The sequence below is a fragment of the Rhinatrema bivittatum genome, chromosome 19, assembly GCF_901001135.1.
Source record: "Rhinatrema bivittatum chromosome 19, aRhiBiv1.1, whole genome shotgun sequence".
In the NCBI taxonomy this organism is placed as follows: domain Eukaryota; kingdom Metazoa; phylum Chordata; class Amphibia; order Gymnophiona; family Rhinatrematidae; genus Rhinatrema; species Rhinatrema bivittatum.
The window spans coordinates 18,923,978-18,947,363 of record NC_042633.1 but is presented as its reverse complement, the minus strand read 5'-3'; the positions used below and the strand labels follow the sequence as shown (position 1 = coordinate 18,947,363).

At 48.7% G+C, this 23,386-nt stretch overlaps 1 protein-coding gene across 1 annotated transcript in view; it reads right to left on the bottom strand.

Annotated features, from left to right (window-relative positions):
• LIG1 (DNA ligase 1) overlaps positions 1-19,115 on the bottom strand; it is a 110,398-nt gene extending 91,283 nt beyond the window's left edge. Inside the window, exons 1-2 of the mRNA XM_029585207.1 lie at positions 18,729-19,115; positions 2,892-2,981 (exon numbers count right to left, since the gene is read on the bottom strand). Of these exons, the coding sequence (XP_029441067.1) occupies positions 2,892-2,981; positions 18,729-18,745 (107 nt within the window). The 5' untranslated portion in view covers positions 18,746-19,115. The remainder of the gene's footprint in view (positions 1-2,891; positions 2,982-18,728) is intronic.
• Between the last annotated feature and the right edge of the window lie 4,271 nt (positions 19,116-23,386).

Genomic DNA, 23,386 nt, shown 5'->3' with positions numbered 1-23,386 from the left:
GTGGCCTGTCCTCCGGCAGCTTAAAAGCCTTGTTCTCACTCAGGAACTGCATGAGATCATCCAGCTGCTTCCCAAACAGCAACTTCCCCTTAAAAGGCAAGGAGCCTAGATGAGCCTTAGAAGTACCGTCCGCCGCCCAGTTACGGAGCCAAAGAAGACGGCGCGCTGAAACCGCAGACACCATAGCCCTGGCCGAAGTCCGCAGCAAATCGTGCATGGCATCAGCGCTGTAAGCGATTACCGCCTCCAGATGATCCTCCTGAGAAGCCTCCCCCTCCGAGAGACCCGCATTCGCCTGTAAGGTCTGGGCCCAGCGGAGACCAGCCCGCAACGCAAAATTGCTGCAAATGGCCGCCCTGACCCCCAGGGCTGACACCTCAAAAACCTTCTTGAGCTGCACCTCCAGCTTCCGATCCTGGACATCCCGTAGCGCCTGTGACGGGGATGGTCGACCTCTTGGTGACTGCCGACACTGCGGCATCCACACGCGGAAGACGCAGTAGCTCCAAAGCATCCTCCGGCAGAGGATTATAGCTTATCCATGGCCTTACTCACCTTAAGGCCCAGCTCCGGGGTGTCCCATTCCCGGAAAAGAATGTCGGACGCAGAAAAATGGAAAGGAAAAGCCACCGTAGGGCCCGCGAGCCCCAGAAGCACCGGATCCATCTTAGGCCCTTGACGGGTTTCCACCGGCGGGGCCTCCACCCCGATTTCTTCGAGGATCGCAGGAATGAGAGGGAAAAGCTCCTCCCTCTTAAAGAGACGGACGACCTTGGGATCGTCTCCATCCCCCGTCAGCGTGCCCTTGCCCGCGCCCGGCTGCGCTGGACCTTGATCATCGGGCCCCTCAGGCCCTCCAGTCGCCCCTGAGACCGACCGCTCCTCCCCCGAGGAAGTGGACTCAGATTCCGAGTCCTGGGGAACGCCTCGCGCCGGTCTCTTGTCTTTCGGGGGCACCGACACGTCTCTAGGGCGGGCCGACCTCTTCCGGGAGCGAGAACGTCCTCCATCATCCCCTGGCACCTTCCCGTGCCTGCGCTGCGTCCTCTGGTACTTTGCCAGTTTTTTTAATAAAAAGGTGAAATCTTCAGAAAAAGACTCTTCCGAGTCCGAGGGCCCCTCCTCCGAGCCCCAATCAGCCGCATCTGAGGCACCCCAAGGCGCCCCCCCCCCCCCCCGAGGCCCGAGGCTGGGGAGAGAGAGGGAGGAGGCTGGGCGCCATGTTCCATGGCTCTCCTGGTTGCCTCGTGGACTGAAGACAAAATGGCCACCGTTCCCGCCCCTCCGCCTCGGCAGGGAGAACGCGCGGCGGCGAACGGGACGCCCGGGTCCGACCCCCCGATTGCCCCCGGATGGTCCCTCGCCTCCGGCGAGGCAGTTCGTGCACATCCCATCCTGCGAGACCCGCAGGCGGCACCGACGGGCATCTCGGCCAAGCCGAAAGAAAAATGGAACGCCGCCTCAACAACCAAACCACCCCCCCCCCCCGAACGAAGCGAACCGTCGCGAGGGAGACCGAGAGAGAGCCGGCGCCGAAACAAAGAAAAAAACCTCCTTTTTTTTTTTTTTTTTACTTAGCTCGCTGACCAAGGTGCTGAAGGCCTCCGGGCTCCACCGGGGGGTGAGTGAACCGGGCTCCCCGGTGTCACCCCCGACGCTGCTGCCAGAGGGGCCGGGTCCTCGACCCCAGCAGCGGCCTCTACCAGGGGGGGATGATCCCCTCAGGATCTGACAACCCCCCTGGGAGGCACCTCCAACGGGAGCTTCCTGAAAGAAAATTTTTTTTTTTTTTTTTGCAATAAAATAAAAAAAGGAATCCGAGCTATCCTCTTTTTTTTTTTTTTCTATCCCTGACTAGCTAAACTACAACCCCAGGGATCCCAGAGACTGTGGGTGGACCTGCCCCATCTGCTGGAGACAGAGAAAGACTGGGGGGCTGTGGGTGGCACCTTACAATATGTAGGGAGCCCGACAAGTTTTACTCTGTCTCCACCTGCTGGTGCGGAGTCACAACCCAGGTGTCTGGACTGATCCGGGTACATACAGGGAACAGTTAATATTTTGTTTAATATCAAACCCAAACAGGATGCCAACACACTTAAACCAATTCAGCAATTAAGCTTGTAGACCGTTCTTGAACGGATGGCCTCGAAGTCCAATTCTTACACTTGGACGGCAGGAAGTATTCTAAAGAAGTAGAGAAACTTGTGTTAGCAGCCAATTTTGGCTGGGCAAACTGAGGCACAGGGAGATGAAGAGGTCCAACAGCCGGACCAGAAATAGCCACATAGGTTAAGCGGCTAACTCCAAATATCGGAGTTAGCTGCATAAATTATGCGGCCAACTCTGCTCCACCTGGAAACGCCTACCACCCGCCTCCAGAACGCCTCTGACTTATGTGGCTAAATTCTATCTGCTTAAGTCATTAGGCGGCTAGAGTTTAGCTGCATACGGCTTTCAACATAACCAGGTAGACATTCAGATGGATAACTTTCCAGTCATCCGTCTAAATGGCTTTCGAATATAGACCTCAAAGTGACTTGCCTAAGAACACGCAGAAAGCCACTGGGAGAGAGTATAAGCTTCCCTTCCAGGTATTCAAACTCTAGAGGTCTTAAGACGCCAAACCACACCACCTCGTGTACTTAGGAAAAAGGAAGAGGCCCTCCCTGCCACCTTTGAAATAGTATTCACTTAATCCAGGTGGCAAAAAAAAAAGCTTCTTACGCTGTAAGCACATTTGGTACAATGTCATCCACAAGCGAAAAAGCCAAGTGCTGCTGGCTGACCAAACCAGAGTGTGCCTCTTATACGAGCAAGACATCTCTCATAGCACAGTGCTTAGTAATTCAGGACCTTTTGACCCCACTGGCTTCTAGAAACTAGTGTACCTTTTGGGCAATTCCTCAGCCGCTGCCCTGCTTTTCACTGCCTCTGGACACTCTTCTTTCTTGGCCCCCTCTCTGGGCTGGAAAAACGACCTGTTTCCCGCAACATACACAAAGAAAAACAAACAATCAAAACAATACACTTCCAATCTCTGATGCTAACCTGACATTTGCTATTACTACTTATTTCTATAGCACTACTAGATAATACACAGCACTGTATAGATACAGACTCTGTCCCTGTGCCATGGAGCTTACAATCTGGTCATGCTGTGCACTGCCAATAACCCCTGCCTTTTAAATGTCAGCTTCCCTACGCAAAAGAGCAACATGCCACCACAGCTCTCTACTTTTCAGTGGCTGAGTTATGCTCCAAAGTGATAGCATGGTCAACCTGCTAAATTTTTCCCATTTCGTATCCATGGTAAAACGTCCAGGATCATTTTAAATAAAAAGAGCACTTCAGTGGACAGAGAACTTACAAAACATACTGTGACAAAATCAAAAAGGGGGAGACAGGTGATAGCAGAGAATATGTAACATCAATGTTATGAAATACCACACACTACATACACCAAACCCCATTCATACTACATCCACACCTTAAACGCATCCTTCACCATACCAAATAAACATACCATCAATGATTGAAAACAGCAGGAACATCAACCTAAAATTCTTATGCTGTCACAAGATGTAATGTTTTGAGCACAAATTACACACGATGTTACAACTTATTATATCAATAACTGAAATTAGTAATTTTTTATTCATATGGTGTCATCCATTAGGCTCTCCATACATGTAGTGACGATCAAAACAGAACCCTACCCCCTTATATATACGATCTACACATGAATATACCACTCTGTTCTTGTTCCAATAGGTAGGTTCATTTCATATTCCTTATAATGCCAAATGGAATAAATGGACTAAAGTTACACTACTGTCTAGTCCAAACTGAAGGTGGCATATGTCCCTGCGGATGAAATCCAATGTACTATGTACCACTCCCGGTCAACCCAATTACAAGATGTCTTCCATGAATGATCAGATGTATTTCCTCCTATGATGAACACGCTGGATCAATGCTCTTCCCGATAAAACACACTGGATGAAAACCTGGGCAAGGTTTTCATCCATTTCGAATTGTGCTATTTGGTTGAATAAATATAGACTCTAAGTTTGTTTGGGATATCTATTGTGTATGAGAGTCACATGTAAATTCACCCATACTTCGTTTACCTTTTAGGTAGCAGAGAATATATGTGCCATGTTGGGTCAGAGCACTGGTCCATTGAGTCCAGAATCCTGTCTGACAGTGGCTAGTCCAAATCAATTGGAAATACCTCAGGCCTAATGAGGCGAGTCACTCTTTATTGCATACTCCTAGAAACAAGAGCTGGACACACCCCTAGTCTATCTGAACAACAACGGTTAATGGTTCTATCCTCCAGAAAAAGGTGCAAACCTTTAGGTTTTGCTATAATACTAGCCGTGTGTCTTATGGTGGGTGACTGTTTATTGGAATGTGATGTTTAAGGAGACCCTTGTCTCTCTCGAGTCTTCCTAGCAGTCTGATACCTTGTTTGATAACTGAAAGGAGATGTCCTCAAGCACCAGCCTGTTTCCCAGTAGCTGTCCCAAGCGTGGCCCAATGACTGTTTTGCCCTCCCTATGACATCATCGCTGGTGGACCATAACAGCAGGTGGTGATGAGACTTTTCTGTCTGGCTCCCTGACCCCACCCCCTGCAGTGGGGGATGTCACCCAGTTTCTATAGCGGGCCTGACTAAGGAAAAAGCGCTGTCCCACTCATGAGGCCATCCAGAGCAGAGCATAAGGTCAAGTGCACCTTGAGGAAACTGGCATATTGCTGGAGCAGTCCTTTCATAAAGGAAAATGGGTTTCTTACCTGCTAATTTTCATTCCTGTAGTACCACAGATTAGTCCATGCTCCTGGGTTTTGCGTCCCTGCCACCAGTACCTAACCACCCTCCAGGAGGAAGGCTCTCTCTCTATTATCTATTTTTTTTGTCTGTAGAACTGCAGGTTTTATAAAATCTACCATCTGCTAGAGGCAAATACTGAGGGACTGCAGGTAGCACTCAGGGTTATGTAGCAGTGTTAGTAAAACTCTGTCTCCATCTGCTGGCAGGGATGCAAAACCCAGGAGTTTGTACTGATGTTGTATTACAGAAAAGAAAAAATTGGTTCTTACCTTCTAATTTTCGTTCCTGGAGTACTACGGATCAGTCCAGACAAGTGGATTTATTCATCCCTACTAGTAGATGGAGGCAGAGAACAAATCTTTGAGGCACTCCTACATAACCGAGAGTGCCACCTGCAGTCCCTCAGTATTGACCTGTACCCAAGCCAAGATGGCTTGCTTAAACCCCAATAAACCTGGGGTAAACAGATACCTAATGGTTGGAGCCCCCCAAAAACTGTGCCCTCTTAACCTAACAGAACACACATCTCAAACTATGTACATTTCTCAAGCCTCTGAATATATAACATATCAGCTCAGCAACATCCAGAAGCAAGGAAGTCTCTCTCAAAAAAAAAAAAAAAAAAAAGGGGATGGGTCGCTGGACTGATCCGTGGTACTCCAGGAACAAACATTAGCAGGTAAGAACCCGTTTTGCTTTCCTGATCAGTTCAGACAAGTCTATTCTAGGCAGGAACTCAAAAGACCCACGTGCAACACTTTTTCCCCAAATGAAGCCTCATCTGGTGCCCACACATCCAAGCGGTAACGTCTGGAAAGAGTGTAGAGAAGACTACGTCGCCGCATGACAAATCTCCTGCGGAGAAAGCAGCGGACACTCTACCCACAAGGTCGCCTGTGCCCTAGTGGAATGCGCTTTCAACCCCTCCGGCACCAACCGGCCCTTACAGACATAAGCTGAAGCTATTGTTTCTTTCAGCCATCGTGCAATAGTGCCCTTGGATGCCTTATTTCCCTTCTTAGCGCCACTTAACAGGACAAATAGTGGATCAGATCTTCGAAAGGCATTAGTCACTTTAAGATATCGCAAAAGAATTATGCACACATCTAACATCTCCCTCGCTATAGGAACATCCACAGACAAATTTGGAAAGGCCTGAAACTATCACCTTATTGAGGTGAAAGGAGGAAACCACTTTACGCAAAAAAGGAAGGAAACATCCATAAAGAAACCCCCTCCTTTGAAAAACGCAGGAAAGGGTCCCTACATGACAAAGCTTGCAGCTCGGAAATCCTTCTAGCGGAACAGACAGCCACCAGGATCTTAACAAGGTTAAGTCCTTTAGCGAAACCCTCCTAACCGATTAAAAGGGAAGACCACACAGCACCTGAAGAACTAAGTTCAGATTCCATGCTGGACAAATCTTCCACACAGGAGGACACAGATGCTTTGCCCCCTTGAGGAAACGAACCACATCCGGATGAGATGCCAACGGTTTTCCCCGAATCCTACCTCGAAGGGAAACTAAGGCTGCCACCTGAACCCACAGGGAATTAAGAGCCAAACCCTTCATCAAGCAGTTGCAAAAATGCTAAAATCTGCGGGACATCCATCTTCAAAAGCTGCCCCTTGGCTCTGCAAAACCCGAAGCTTCAAAGACTCCACACTCTGACATAAGCCAAAGATGTGTAAGACTTCCTCGCCTGAAGCAAAGTCGCAATCACAGGCTCCGAATAACCTTTCAAGTGGAGCCATCACCTCTCAAAAGCCAAGCTGCTAGACAGAAGCAATCCTCCCGGTCTGAAAATATGGGTCCCTGTCATAGCAACCCTGACAGATGGGCCAAGTGACTAAGAAGGTCTGCAAACCATGGCCAACGCGGCCACTTGGGCACCACCAGAATCACCCTTACCGGATGAATCTCGATGCGCCATAGCACTCGACCTATGAGAGGCCATGGAGAGAACATGTACAGCAACTGATGCGTCGGCCACAGTTGAACTAGAGAGAGTCAATACCCTCCGATCCGACCTGGGACTGAAAAATTGCTCCGTTTTTTAAACTTCTTGGAGTTCCCATGAGGTCCAACGCTGGTCTGCCCCACCTTGCCTGCAGCAAGGTGAAGGCTTCCGTCAACAGCTCCCACTCTCCCAAGTCCAGATGCTGTATGCTGAGGAAGTCTGCCTGCACATTGTCCACTCGAGCCACATGGTAAAGCAGCTATCCTTACTAGGATGCTTCTCCGCACACACAAACAGTTCTTGTGCCTCCAGCGCTACTAGACTCTTCATTCTGCCCTGACAGTTGATGTACGCCTGTCATACCGACTTGTTCCGAACGAGCAAGAGAAACGCCAGTAAGGCTTCACCCACTGCCCTGGTATCCAGCCGATTGATGGACCAGGTCGCCTCCTCAGACAACCACTGGTCTTGGGCCGATTTTCCTTGACAAATTGCACCCCAGCCTGATAGACCGGTATCTGTGATGACCACTATCCAGTCGGGCACTTCGAGGTCCATTCCTCTCTCCAAATTGTGCCAAGAAAGCCACCATGAGAGACTGGAGCTGACCTCCTCCAGCAATGGCAACGGAAGCTGAAATTTCTCCGAAAGTGGATTCCAAAGGGATAACAGAGCCCTCTGCAGCGGTCACGTGAGCAAAGGCTCATGGACCCAATTCCAGCATAGAAGCCATGGAACCCAGGACCTGTAAATAATCCCAGACCCTGGGAACAGACATCCACTGCAGTCAAAAAGGACCCAATTCTGTAATCAGAAACACCTTCCCTACCTGAGTATCGAAGTGTGCCCCAAGATATTCCAATAACTGGGTTGGTGTGAAATAACTTTGCCAGGTTTGTCACCCAGTCCAATGAGTCCCGAAGTTGCAGGACCCGCTGAACTGTGACCACACTCCACTTCCAATTTTGCCCAAACTAGCCAATCTTCCAGATACAGGTGCACCAGGCTACCTTCCTTCCAAAGCACTGCCTCCACTACCACCAATCACCTTTGTGAATGTGCATGGTACTGTCACTAAACCAAAGGGAAGGGCCCGAAATGGAAATGTTCCCCCAGGACCATGAACCCCAGGAACCTCCGGTGTTTGGCTCGAATGGAGCACCCAGAAATCCTCATCCAAAACCCAGCACCCAGAAATCTGTTTTTGTGCCGCCAGCCCAGGGTTCCTGTCAGTGCAAAACACTCTTGCTTCTTGGAATGTAGCTCACGAAGGAAAAAAAAAAAAACTTCTGGGGGGGGGGGGGTGTCTTCTTGTTCTCAGACAACTTGTTACCCTTCGACTCCCCTCAATTGCTTCATGAACTGCTCCAAATCCACTCCAAACAGCAGCTTTTCTTTCCATGAAGGGGAGGATAGACAACTGGGCTTTAGACCACACATCCGCCGACCAATTCTGTAGCCATAGTAGTCTCTGTGCTGCTACCGTGGAAACCATACTTCTGGCAGAAGTCCGGATCACGTCATACAGGACAACTGCCACACAGGCCATTCCCACTTCAAAGCAAGCAACCTGAGCCACCTCCACGGTCATTTCTGACCGCTTATCGTGCACCTTCTGCATCCAGCACAATCAGGCCTTCTGCATCAGACTTCCGCAGATCACCGCCCAAAAGCTCAAACAGCCTCTTAAGGAGAATTTAAAGTTTCTGATCCTGGAGATCCTTCAAAGTAGCAGCACCTGCCATCGGGATGGTCGTCTTTTTGGTAACCACGGAAACCACAGCATCCACACTGAGAATCTTCCACAACTCCAAAGTCTGTTCTGGCAAGAGAGATAATTTGGCCATAGCCCTGACTACCTTCAAGCCCATTTCAGGAGATTCCTACTCCCAATCCATCAACTTCTTCACCATCTTGGGCAACAGAAAAGCCTTAGGGGGCCCCCGTAATCCCTCCAGGACTGGGTTTACCCCTTCATTATCCAAACCTTCCTGAGTGACCTTAATCCCCAGCTCCTCCAGAACCTGGGGAATTAGCGGGCCCAACTCATCCCTACGGAACAGGAAGACTGCCCAAGGATCATCCCAGTCCATCACGACTGGTACCTCATCTGGGTTATGCATTGGATCCCCCAATTCAGTAACAGGATCCCGGTCCAGATCCTGCAACGGATCCACCAAGGTGCTCACAGGGTCCCTGCCTGGATCCACTGGTTCCTCCCTGTATCCAACCCAGATCATCCGTCTGACGTGTCTTCTTCCAACGCAAACCTAGTGAGACCCAAGGACCACAGGATCCCTCCAGACTCCACCTGCCTAGGCTTCTTGGCTGCCCAGGACTTCCTGGATAAAAGCCTCTTGGTCCTCACTCCCTTCCTAGACAAACAGGCCTTAAGGAGCAGCAGGGCAAAATCCGCTGAAAAAGCTTTTGGAACCCCCTTCTTCCATGTCCTGTGCCTGTTCCCTTTCCCCTGTCATCCGCAGGGTCCTGTTCTGTGGGAAACCCAGGAGTCTGGACTGGGTTTCCATGCCAGAGTGGAAAGGGAGTCCTGAGGCTCTGAACCAGCAGCCTGGCTAACAGCACATGCAGAGAAAATGGCCGTTGGTTCCTCCGACCCCACCCCTCCAGGGCCTCTGGAGCCGGCCCAGTCGACCTCCTGCTCCTACCACCCCCCCCCCCCTCCCGAAGGTCCTGTGGCGGTCCCATCCCCCCTAGCGACACATTCACAGCAAAACATGGCCGAATCGTGCCCCCCACCCCCCGGATGAAAACTGCAGCCATGACAAACTTTGCTGCACTGTGCGGGAAGCGACATGCCAAAGATGGAGCCTAAAATTAGCCCCCAACGTGAAGAGAAAAATAGACGCTGTCCAGTGCTGAAACCCACTGGGCCCCAACAGACACAAATTTGCCCCCCCCCCCACCTGCCTCCCAGCAGAGAAAACACCAGCTGCTCATATTACTTCAGGCCTGCTCCGTGTAAAACCTCTTTTTTTCAACAAAACTTAATTTAACAAAACATAGGCCAGGGAAGGAAAGGAAACATACTTCCCTGCTTCTGAAAGAGGCTGAGTGTGTCAGAACCCCTGGCTTTCACCCCCCCCCCCCAAGGGATCTCCAACCCCCTGGCTCTACCCGAAGGATAGCCCACGAAGGAACCTAACATCTCAGGGAGCTGAACTCTTTAGTTATTTCCCTTTCTTGTTCCCCCCCCACCTCCAGACTGCAGGTTTGCACCTCTACCATCTGCTGGAGACAGAAATTCTGAGGGACTGCAGGTAGCACGCTCGATTTTATAGCAGTGCCTCAAAGTTTGTTTCTCTGCCTCCATCTGCTGGTAGGGATGAATAAACCCACTTGTCTGGATTGATCCAGGGTACGATCAGGAAAGAAAATTAGCAGGCAAGAACCAAGTTCTTTATGCTTTCCTGTGAAAGGACTGCTCCAGCAATATGCCAGTTTCTTCAAGGTGCACTTGACCTTATGCTCTGCTCTGGATGGCCTCACAGACGGAACAGAGCTTTTTCTCAGTCAGGCCCAGTACAGAAACCGGGAAGAAGGCCAACATTTGGGTGACATCTCCACTGTGGGGGGTGGGGGGGGGGGGTGTCAGGGAATCAAACAGAAGAAAAAAAAAAAGAAGAGTCTTATCCCCCCTCCTGCAACACAGCAGGGATGTAAAACCCAGGAGTCTGGACTGATTTGGGTATGTACGGGGGAACAGCAGGTCAGCAGCTGGGGGCAGAACACCCCTGACAGGGCAACCCAAGAAGGGGGGAGGGAGCCCCCACTTCTTAGGAAGCAAGTGAGAGTGGATTTTAATTCTCTATTTACCACAAACATTAAAAAAAAAAAAATGTTAATTCTAACACACACAAGGCAACATAAGCAATGCTCCCTCCTCTAAGGAGCGACTAGGTCTGTGCAAATCTTTTTCTGAGCAACAATTTTTTTTTTTAAACCAACAATTTGAGTGGCGGCATTAGCACTGCATTTCCGTATTCAGTACAAAGAAAAACCCGTGAGCAATGCTCCGACATGTACGAGCAAATCGCTCACACGCTCAGCTTAGAGGGAACTAGTAATATAAATCCTTAATGAGCCCCCTAATAAAAAATTCCAACCAATCATCCCTGCCCTAACCCACTCCTGTATAGCTAAACTTTACTAAATGGAAGAGGTTAAACCATCCCGAAAGTCTACCCAACTAACCAAAGGTTCAGCATATATGGATGTCACATTGATCTGGGTTATCAAGCAGTTCTGTGTTATGTTGTGTGTTGATGGTATGACGAATTGTTAGCTGTAAGTTATTGTACGTATTTACTTGAATTGACGACAGCAAAATTTACACTTATTTTGTAAATTCAGTAGATTGTTTATTCATAATCCGTGCTGGACAGCAATGGAATATAAAAGTTTTAAAACAAACAATATTGTTATGGCTATTGTATTAGTGTGGGGTTTTGAGAGGGAGTATAATTTTAATATTGTGTGCAATTCCAGCTCCCTAGGATGAGGAAAGACTGAAGGCAGTACGGATATTTGTTTACGTTGTTATAGCTTGTATTTACATTTTAATGACATTTATATGGATATTATGGATGTTGTATGACCAGGCCCATGGTAGCATGTTCAGTGTGGGCTTTGCCTGGCAAAAGGCGAACTTATTTCTTACCTGATAATTTCCTTTCCCCAAAGTAAGGCAAGCCAGTCCCACACAAGTGGGTTGTGCACTCCAGCCAGCAGATGGAGAACAACTCCTCGCTGATGCCACCCCTTCATATAGCTCTGCTCAGTCAGCAGCAAGCCAGTATTTTTCCAAAAGCAAAACTGTGGACACCAACAACTAAAAATTAACAAATTTATTTATTTATTTAAATTCTTTTAATATACTGATGCTCAAGACCAAGTCTTATCGTACCGGTTTACAGTATAACTGGGGGGGAAAAACCAATTAACAATGATATAGAAGGCAAAGTTACAAAAAACAGGGAGCATAAACATGGGCGTTAGAAGAGAAGAAGAAGATCAGACGAGTACAATTGGAGAGCCATGTAGCAAAATAGTCAGCGAACAATTGATTGCATATAGAGTATCTGAATTTTGATGGGTAGAGTTGTCCTAAGCGGTTGACGTAAACGGGGGAGGGCAGGTGAAAGGGTCGGTACTGGTTGGTCGAATGTCCCTTCAGCGGTATGCTTGAGCGAACAGCCAGGTTTTCAGTTTCTTTCTGAAGGTGAGATGACATTGTTCCTGGCGTAGATGTGGGGGTAGTGAGTTCCAGTGGAGAGATCCCGCTGAGGATAGAGCTCGTTTATGGATGGATTTGTGAACTGCAAATTTGTTTGGGGGGGCCTGGAGAGAGCCTTTGTATGCGGATCTAAATCGGCCTTGCAGAAGTATGGAGTTCGAGAGGGCTGGACAGTTGGAGTGAGGATTGCTGGTAGACGGATTTGTGAATGATGGTAAGAGTCTTGAAGAGAATTCTATAGTGGATGGGTAGCCAGTGTAGGATTTTTAGTATTGGTGGGATGTGGTCCTTACGACGTGTGTTAGTAAGGATCCTGGCCGCTGCGTAATATTGCATCCTATAAACACTATTCAATTTAACCTTGTGGAATTATTTTTTTTTAAACCACAGAAACACTGGACTCAGCTCCACTAACAATAGTCCCTTAGGACAATCAGAGTATCTTAGAAGAACGGAATGCACTCAATCTGTGGTAGTCCAGCTGCATGAAAGATCCTTGCACCTCATTCCTTCCTGGCCAAGGATATACAAAAAAAAAAAAAAAAAAAAGTCGGCCTCAAGGCCTTACTTCAAGGAAAGAAAATCATCAGGTAAGAAGTAATTTCACCTTCCTCTTCAACCAGGCAAGCCGGTCCATTCCAGTGGGATGAACCAAAGCACCACAGATCAGTCCAGACTCCTGGGTTTTGCCTCCTCTCCAGCAGACTGAGATGGAGAAAGTTTCACCGACACTGCCACATAACAGATAACCACACCAACACAAACTCTGAGTAGGACTAACAAAACCTGTGGCATTCTTCAGAGTAATCACAAAAAAACAGATCGAGCGGACTCTCCAAATTTCCCTTTCCTCCAGTGGGTGGGACTCTGGACCGATGTGTGGTACTACAGGAATGAAAATTAGCAGGTAAGAACCAATTTTCCTTTCCCTGTACGTACCCAGATCAGTCCAGACTCCTGGGACGTACCAAAGCTTCCCTACAGTGGGCGGGACCGCGAGAGTCCCGCTCGAAGTACACGTTCAAAGCCCATGGCCTCCGGGGCCTGGACATCCAAATGGTAATGCCTGGTAAAAGCGTGCAATGACTTCCAAGCAGCCGCTCTACAAATCCCTTGCGGCAAAACTTTAACGACATTCAGCCCAGGAGGCCGCCTGAGAACACGCAGAATAAGCCCTTAACCCCTCCAGGACAGGGTGACCCTGACAGATATATGCAGAGCTAATAGCCTCTTTCAACCACCACGCAATTGTTGCTCTTGACGCCTTAGGACCCTTTTTTGCACCACTCCATAGCACAAAATGATGATCTGACAAGCAGAAGCTGTTAGTGACCTTCAGGTACTCCAACAACGTATGCTTTTTATCCAAACATTACAACTCTTTTGCCTGAGGCACCACAGGATCCAAACGTGGAAAGGATGGGAGCTCCACTGACTGATTTAAGTGGAATGACGAAACCATCTTCAGCAGAAAGGAAGAAACCGTCCTCAAGGAGACTCCCGCGTCTGAAATTCTCAAAAAAGGCTCCCCACATGACAAGGTCTACTGCGTCCTGGATCTTGTCCCCGAATAGGTTTTCTCCTGTACAGGGAAGATCTGCTAGTTTGTCCTGCATCTCTGGGCGTAGGTCTGAGGCCTTGAGCCAGGCCCAGCGTCTAGCATGGATGCCTGCTGCCAAAACTCTGGATGCTGTTTCAAAAGAGTCATAAGCGGCTCAGACCTAGTGTTTACCTGCTTCCAATCCTTTTTGAAGGATGGAGGATAAGGTCTCCCGGCATTGCTGTGGTAGGGTTTCTGAGAATTCCTGGACTTGTTTCCAGAGATTCCTATTATATTGGGTCATGTATAATTGGTACGTTGCTATTCGAGCTATTAACATGGACTCTCAAAATACTCTGCGCCCCAATGCATCCAACGCCTTCTCTGCCCCTCCTGGAAAGGAACAGGAGTGTGGACGAGATCTTTTAGCCTTCTTTTGGGCTGATTCCACCACTACTGATGGGGCAATTGGCTTTTCTGAAATCCTGGGGCTTGTTGAACCAGGTATGTAGCATCTGTCTTCCTATTGACTGGAGGTACAGTACCCGGATGGTCCCACAGGTGGTGGGAGAGGTCAAGAAGAACTTCATGAACTGGTATCGCCATTACCTCTTTTGGAGCATCTACAAATTGTAAGACCTCCAACATTTAATGGCGAGCATCTTCCTCCGTTACTAGTGGAAATGGGATAGTTTCAGATATCTCCTTGACAAAACTGGAGAAGGAGAGGTCTTCCGGAGGAGAACGAAGCCTTTCTTCCGGGGGTGAAGGCTCTGAGAGCAGTTCATCGGAAGCTTGTGAGAAATGGTCTGAGGATGTATCCTCCCATGGATCATAGGGAGTTTCTCCTCCAGCTGGGCCTCCAGAGGGAGGAAGGATGCCAGAGCCGAGAGGGCGGGAAGGCATCGATGGAGACTGCGCTGGAATCGAGGGCACAGAGGTAGATGAGGTGTGCTTAGGCACCGATAGACCTGATGGCCCTGGAATGGGTTCCGGCATCTGTGGGTCCCATGGAGGGATTGGGCCGGAAGTCACCTCCTCCTCCAAACAACCCGGAACGGGAATCGGGATTTGTGGAGGCCTAGATGGTCGACTCGGTGCCAGCGTATCCAATGGCACGGGTTGAGTCGGCAGGGCACCGATGAGGGTGTCCAGGCGCTCAAGGAGTGGTGCAAACATCGAGGGCGCTGGTTCCAATGCCGGTATGGGGCCCGCCACCGGTGGCGATTGGAAGCCCTGGAGGGCATTCAGTACTGCCTCTTGTACCACTCTGTCCAATTCCTCCCTAAAGGCTGGTGTGGATAACACTGCGCCTGGGGTAGGAGGCAGGCTAGGTGTTACTGGAGCCTCCACAGGAGTCTACGGAGGCTCAGTACCCGGCACAGATATCGGTGGGGAATGCCTCAGGGTCCCAGGTCCAGAGGAGGATGGGGGCTCGTCTCCCCGGGCCCTCTTCACAGGCGTCTCGGTGGAAGTCGATGCCGCTGCAGTGTCTGTGCCGGTAGCGGTGTTTCCCATGGTGCTCGGTCCAGTCTTTCTCCAGCACCGCGAACGATGACGCAGATGTCTTTGAAGGGGGTCAGTGATGGACGGTCACCGGATCCATGGTTTTCCTGGCAGGGCATCTCAGAGGTTGATGGACCTCCTCGGGTCAGTGTACTCTGTACTAGAGTTGATGGAGCAGAGCGTTTTGAAGCAAACAAATGCTCCATCTTTTCCAGTCGAGCACGCCAGCCTTTGGGGATCATTTGTGTGCAACTGGGGCAGCGATGGACGTCGTGTGAAGGCCCTAGGCACAAAACACAGACATTGTGCGGGTCCGTAATGGACATTGCCCAGAGTGTCTGAGGACTCTTACTAAACCCGGTCGCCATGCCGAAAAAGAGAGGCGTGTGATCGGTGGCAGTCAGACACCAAGGGGCATGCCGCCAGGAACAGACTGCGAATTGTGGGAAATACACTTAACGAGAGTCGGAGGGAACATAGCACAATGGGGAACCCCAGTGAGGGTGAAATAGCAAAGATGGACTTCACATTTTTCTGTGAGGAAAATTCTCACAGAGCTCCTAAACTGCGAGGCAACTGCTGCACAGAAAAAAAAAAAAAGAAGAGAGACTGAAGGGGAACCCCGTGTGGCCACAGGGTTAGTGGCATGCTGAGCATGCTCAGTGTGCCAGTCAAACTTCTAGAAACTTTGACAAAAGTATTCTGTGACAGGGCTCCAACTGATGATGTCACCCATCTGCGAGGGCTACCATCCTGCTTGTCCTGGGAGAATGGGTGATTCTTAGCCTCTCCCCAGGGATCTTCTTGCCCAACAGAAGACCTTTAAAATTCCACCCATGAAATGGCAGAAAGATCCATCCCAGAGGTAGGCAAAGCCCTCTCAGAGCCCACTCCAAGGGGATTGACAGGAGAGGAGCAGGGAAGATTCTTCTCCCACTCTGGTAGGAGCCGCGGCCACAACTGCCTGTAAAGCAGGAGTCTCTGAGGTCCATGCAGGAACAAACTCCCCTGTAGACACATCTCCCTGGGACACCACACACTTGACACACACTGAGGGGCCTTCCGGGACTAAGGACCCTCATACAGCATGCTGAGAAAATGCAAAGCTTCTTCCCCCCACTGCCATGTTACACACTCTCTCTTCCCCTAAAAGCTGAGCAAATGTGTCCCACCGCGTGCCTCAGCAGTTCCGTCAACTAAAATGGCACCTGCCGCATGTGTCTTTGCCGCTGAAACTTTGCCGGTTCTAAAATTAGCCTACACCACTCATGAATTGTGCGGCTGCTATCGCAGCTCTCTCTCATTCCTGCTGCCCGGCCTGCAAATGATCACACAGACACCTACTCTCAGCACTGCCCGACCCACGCAAGCAAAATCAACAATTGAGCCGATACAGTACAGTGCGCTCCGGAGCGCACTGTTAGCCCGGGTTTGGACGAGCGTTTTCGACACCCTAGCTTTACCCCTTATAAGGGGTAATAGCGCATTGAAAACGCACATCCCCCCTCCCCCCCCGAAACTAATAGCGCCCACAACATGCAAATGCATGTTGATGGCCCTATTAGTTATTTCCGCCCGATTCAGTGAGGAAAATGTGCAGCCAAGCCGCACATTTTACTTTCCGAAATTAACGCCTGCCCAAAGGTTGGCGTTAATTTCGGCCGGCACCAGGGAAATGTACAGAAAAGCAGAAAAAAATGCTTTTCTCTACACCCTTCGACTTAATATCATAGCGATATTAAGTCGGAGGCTCCAAAGTTTAAAAAAATTAAAAAATAATAATTTTAAATTGGCCGGCGGCCCGCGGGTTGGAAGACGGACGCTCAATTTAGCCGGCGTCCGTTTTCTGAACCCGTGGCTGTCAGCGGGTTTGAGAACAGATGCCGGAAAAACTGAGCGTCAGCTGTCAAACCCACTGACAGCCGCCGCTCCTGTCAAAAAGGAGGCGCTAGGGACGCGCTAGTGTCCCTAGGGCCTCTTTTTACCGCAGGCCCTAATTTGCATCTTCTTCCCTCCTGAATCGCGCAACATTTACTGAATCGGCCCAAATATAAGTAAGAATGGCAGGGAGAGAGTAAAGGGAAGAAATAAGGACCAGACAGAGAAGAGGCCTATGCAGCAGGGCTGAGCCCAAGGCCCCCCCTTACCCTATGGGATCTCTTCTCCTGACCAGAGGACAGCTAGGGCCACAGCCTTCTCCTTACTCTTATCCTATTTTATGCTTGTCTCCTGAGATGGTTTCTCACTCAGCTGAGGGAGGGAGCTCCTGCTTTTACCACAGCAGGTCAAACTGGCCTGTTCAATCCAGGCAGGCCAAGATCCACAAGCACGGATGTATGTCCACCACCTGCTGGAGATGGAGAAAAACTGGCTGGTGCCTGATCAGAGCTATAGGAGGGTGGCATCAGTGAATCGTTCTCAGTCTCCATTTGCTGGTTGGAGTGTACAACCCAATGGTGTGGACTAGCTTGCCTGGATAAAGAGGAAACAAATAACAAAATAGGTTACAAATGTGCAACCCTGTGCTTATTCTTCCCCAATAAAAAGTGGGGTGGACTGAGCTGTGGCACCAGAGAGTAGCTTTCTTATTCAGATATTATGACAAGAGTATGACAAGAAGTATTTTCTACTTCATGCCTTGACTTACATATCTTCAATAATGTATATAGTTTTATAATCATATATGCTACTTCCTCCCCAATGCATCTATTGTAAATAGTCCCTTGCAATCTTTGCAACTCCTCCTTTCCCTCCCCCATGCAACCCTTTCAACTCTTCATTCCCCTCCCTATATGCAATATACAACCCCTATCCCCTCTATACATTCCGTCCATCGTCATCCTCCCTCTACCCCTTCCTTTCTTTCCCCCACTCCATTCCTCTCAATACCATCTCAGTTATCCAACAACCTCTATTTAAGTCTCTCTATTTAAGCATCGTTCATTGTATAGTTTATTTAATTTTGTTTTATTCACTGTTTTCCTACAAGTTCTATGTAAAGCCTCTGTTTTGCTGATTTTGAAGTTATAATGTAAACTGAACTGATGTTATCCTACGAAGTCCGGTATATAAAAACCACAAATAAATAAATAAGAGATAAAGGCCAAAACGGTGCATCCTTCTGCCCAGCTGTGTTATTACCTATTGGTTTCATTACGGATACATTTCACCATTGCATCTATTTGACCTAAACATGGTTTCGAGGAAGGCAGTACAAAAATCCCCCAGTTGGGCTACACAGGCGGCTTTACAAACTTTAAAGTCACCCAATTCTGAAATATACCATTGCCTGGGGGACTTGGTAAAATACAAAAAAAATAAATAAATCCAAGTTCTATCCTCTTATATCACCTCTCCCTACTACTATACTTGTTTTTTCTGCCCTCTTTTTTGTTCTTTTTATAATGCCCAATGACAACTTGAAAAGCTCAATGACAGATTCAGAACCCTCTCTCCCCCATTAGAACCACTGTAGCATACAGGCGCAGTTTTGTTTGGTTTTTTTTAATAGAAAACACACGGGAGGAGGGGGGACATCCATTCACATAAAAAATATTTTATATTTCCTATTCAGTTTCGCTTAAAGGAGCCGCTTCGATTTCATCACCCTCAGCCCCTGCTCTTTACCTGATGGTTCGTTGCATGGCAGTCCCGGTTCTTTCCCTTCTTCTTTTCACCCGGCCTGAAACGAAGTTTAAAAAGAAAAAAAAAAAAAAAAGCTACGATATAAGAGGGAGGAAAGAGAACAGGATCCTACTACAACGCGCTCCAAGCAGCCTTGTGGAGTACAAAATTCAACATTGCAAAACGTGGGAGAAAAAAAGAAAAACCATGAACATTCGCCACTTTCTTCATGCTATTGCAGACCCTTGCCTCCCCTTTCTTCTTCTTTATTGTAAAAGGGGAGAGATTGACAGGCGCTTTAAACAGAAGCCTCTTTTGCATATAAATGAACGTCACTTTCCTGCGGATTTTGTTTCCCGCCAACTCGGGCCGCGCGCGTTTAAATAAGCGGCAGTTCGGAGCTGGTTTTTTTTTTTTTTTCCGCGCGCGCCGCCTACAACCAGCCACGTGACTTCCTCCCTTCCTTCACTATGACACGTTCAGCGGGCGCGAGGAAGAAGGGGAGGGAAGAAGAGGTAAGAGTGGCCAAGCTGCCCGTGCACGAGCGCGCCGGCGCTGAGACGTCACTCGCAAGGTTCGCCCGCCCCCTACGCTTCTGAACTCGGAGGGCGCGGCAATGTTGCGCATGCTCCATGTAGGCACTGGCGAGTGCTGCTACGGCTTCCGGTCATGTATTGCGTATACTTGGCGGGAAAGGAACAAGTGGATAGTCGGCTTCGCTTCCCTCGCTCTTTTAATCGTTAAAAAGCACAGGGGACAATGCGGAAGACAGTAGCAGGGAAGCAAACGAGTTTATTAGTTTTCGTAGTTGGCAACAGGGTGTGTATGAATTTAAGAAACAAAACAAACCCCACTATTTATAATTGTTTTTGTTTCCTATTTACTATCTGAAGCGTAACTTGTACATATGCAGCGCTGTACAGCTGTACTTAACAGACAGTCCCTGCAACGGAGAGTTTACAGCCATGCCACATTCAGGGTAAAAAAGAGCCTGCAGAAAATGCTTTTATTATATAAAAGTAACATTCGACTTGAGGGAGAGGCAGGAATCGAACATGGCAAACAGGGCATGTTACGTTTTTCTGCGTTTGCAGTTCGAATCCCCTCTTTGGGGTCTGACATGGGGGTTTTAAAGACCACTTTGGGAAATTTAAATATCAGAGAAGGTGGGCTAGGGAAAACGACTGGGGAGGGGGGAAGAGGGAGAGGAGTGTGGTGTGCAGATAAAGGGTGAAACACTTGTTTTTCAACAGAAAACTTGCATGGGACCTAAATACCCACCGTCTTCTTTCTATGTACATTTTCCTAATTCTTTTCAGGCTTTTAGAGCATCCAGCTTAGTTTAAAGTGTATTCCAGAAAGCTCTCAAACGTACAGCAGCAAACTTTGTTATTTCTACCATAACCACAAGAATGTTACAGTAAGGAATACATTGTCATGTGTGTGTGATCCATCGCACCACCAAAATGAAGCTGAATTTAATTATATTATTTATATTCTACCTTATCCAGTTTGAAGGCTGTTTCAAAGTATATCAAGTTACAGTAACAAAAAAACCAACCCCAAACTTTGAGGAAACAGCAAATTGAAATGATTAATTAAAAAAGTGGGTTATACTTCCAGCAGATGAGGAAGAGAGCAACTGATTGGCTGTTGTCACCCTATACAGGGTCCATGCCTGGTGAAGAGGAAATTTCTAGGCTCCTGGCGCAAGAGCTCTTGGTCTGTTCATCCACAGGAATAGTCTGGAACCGGGGTTCTATCAGGACACTCAAAAGGAGTGTCCCTCTGGGCTGAGGAAGAATTAGTCAGTCTCTCGCTACTGTTGCTCTCCTTTCTTCTTCTGTCCGTTGGGATCTTGTGAGGGTCTTAATAAAGTTTAAAAGTGATTGAGCAGCTGGCTGCAGCCAAATTTAAAGCAACAACCCAGTTTCTCATGGGGCTGTGAGTACAAAGACCAAATGCTGTTGGTGTGGTCTATGCTCCATGGTTTCAACTTCCAATGGCCATTGCCATGTCTATAGAGGAGGGAGGAGGTCCCAATTTGGTAGCTCCAGCTGCATCAGAATGTCAGCTTGCAATGAGTCCCTGTCAATCTTTTGTTACAGCTGGTGCATTGTTGCCCGCAGCAGGATTGACGATGAATTTGGAGACACATTGCTCTTTGGAGGCCCTTGGCCTTGGCCGGATTCCACCTCCCTCTTTGGAATCTCTGGGTTTCCTCCCTTACCAACAGCAACTGCTTCTTCCTCCTTTTCTCTTACAGGCCGATACGGTACGGGCGTGCTAAAAAAAAAAAAAAAAGCGAGTCCGTTTCGGGGGCCTGCTTTCAGAACACACGCACAGCCCTCTCTCCTAGGCACGTGATACACAATGCAAATGAGGGGGTCCCGCTTAAAGGAGGCACTAGGGACGATTACGTGCCCCTAGTGCCTCCTTGGCCCAGGAGAGGTGGCTGTCAGCGGGTTTGGAAAATGGATGCTCGATTTGGGTTAGGAAAGCAGACACTCCTAAAATTGAGTAGTATTTTCTGCTTTTCTGTACACCTTTTCAGACATAAAACGTGTGGATCGGCTGCACATTTTTTTTCAGTATCCTGGACGAATGACAGCCACATCAACATGCATTTGCATGTGATGAACACTATTAGTTTAGGGAAGGGTTGGATGCGCGTTTTCGATGTGCTAAACCACTTACTGTATAAGGGGTAGTGGACACGCATGGAAAACGCGTGGCTAACAGCTGGTTTTTTCTGCAGATAAACAGAGTGAATTGGTCATGCTTTCTGGGAGCGCCCCCGGCAGCTCCCGGTGGGAAATTTTAGCAGCAAAGTTTTGCTGCTGCACGCCTGCACAGTGCCTTCCCATGCGGCTAACGGTTTCCCCTCAGTTTTCGCTTTTCCCACGGGTGATCGGACATGGATTCTTCTCCTCTCACTATCTTGGACCCCCGGTGCGTCGTTGGCGCTGCAGCATTCACTGTCGGCCAATGCAAAATCCCACTCGCCACAGGACTGCAATGTCCCAATGCTCCCGGCACCAGTACCTGCACCGATGCCAGGTGATCCATTGACGCATATGCCGCACCCTGTTGCGAAGCATGGAACAGCGAAGCAGAAAACCCACCATGTCAAGCACCAGTCCTCAGAGCCTAGACAGCACTCGGCTCCATGGAGTCCAGAGCGCGTGGACCCTCCGGCGCTCCCGCTACTATTATCGGACCTGGATTATTCTGGGGAGTCAGAGGGGGGACGTTCGTCCTCGTTCACATTGCTCCTCTTCCTCCACCTCTGCCAGAGATGGTGACTAGAAATGAAGGTCAGATGGGAAGTCCTTCTCTCAGGAGCCTCCCCATCTCCAAAAAGGAGGAAAACGGCTAAGCAACCCATCGGAGTAGCCTCACAAACGTTGTCCCAGATCACTGGGCTTCTTTAAAACTTCTTTGATTCAGTAGTCTTTGTGCAACAGCTAGGTTCACCATCAAGCCTTTCTGGTGTGGGTTCGGATCATTCCACACCTCCTCCCCACTCGGATACTAAAATTTTGGTTCAAGAGTTGAGCCTGCAAGGAAGTCCATATAGCAAGGAACTGCATGGCCTCTCTCCGCCATCCCCCAGCTCTTCCATGGGAATTCCCTCTGACACTCTGGGTGGCTCACCGGAGCCACCTGAGGACCTTTCTTACTCCATATTTGTGTAGAAGGCAGGCTCTGTATTAAATCTGGCGACCAAGAAGTTATCTGACCCACGGTCTGAAGTACATTACCTCCTTAAGATCTTCGACATCGCGGCCGAGCCTACGGCTCTTTCATCCCATTCAGTCATGGACAAAGCCTGGGAGACTCCTTTCTCCACACCCATCACGTCCAGGAAGATTGAACTAAAATTTCATATGCATTTCGCCACCGTACAACTTCCACACGCCTCAATTGTCGTGGAGTCTGCTATGAAAAGGGCCAAGAAAACACGGCTGTATTCCAATACTCCACCGGTCAAGGACAATCGGTACCTGGACGATTTTGGGAAAAAAAGTATTCCAGGGTTCCATGCTAAACGCTAAGGTGCAACAGCACCAGTTCTGTATGAGTGCCTCCAACACCTGAAGGCAGATGAGGATCAACCTTCAGGGTCGGACTTCCATAAGCGGATGGTGGGCGATATAGAAGAGGGCCTGTGACACCTCTTCTGCACCCTCTGAGGGCTTTGATCTATCAGCCCGGACCTCAGTAGCCGCTATAGCAGCACGTCGCATAGCATGGCTTCGGACGAGTGCGATCCGCGAAGATGTCCATAACAAACTTGCCGATCTCCCTTGCAAAGGGGATAATTTAATTCGGCGACAAACTTTGTGAAACGGTGTCGCAACTTAAGAGTGTGGCGGTGTCATCCCTCTATTGTTGTAGAAATAATCCTCCCTTGATCAACGGAACAGACAACTGTACTGAAAAACGTTGATTTCAGAGTCACTTTAGATTCTATTTCTTCAATTACAAATTATCCACATTTATTCAACTTTATAAATCCCAGTTACCATATTTATGTTTTTACACTCGGACCTTCATAACACCCCGCTGATAAAGAGCACTTTTACTCAGTATTTTTACAGCTTCGGGGGTCATCTTTAATCATTGGTCCAAAAGTTTAGTCTTTTTAAATTTTTCTC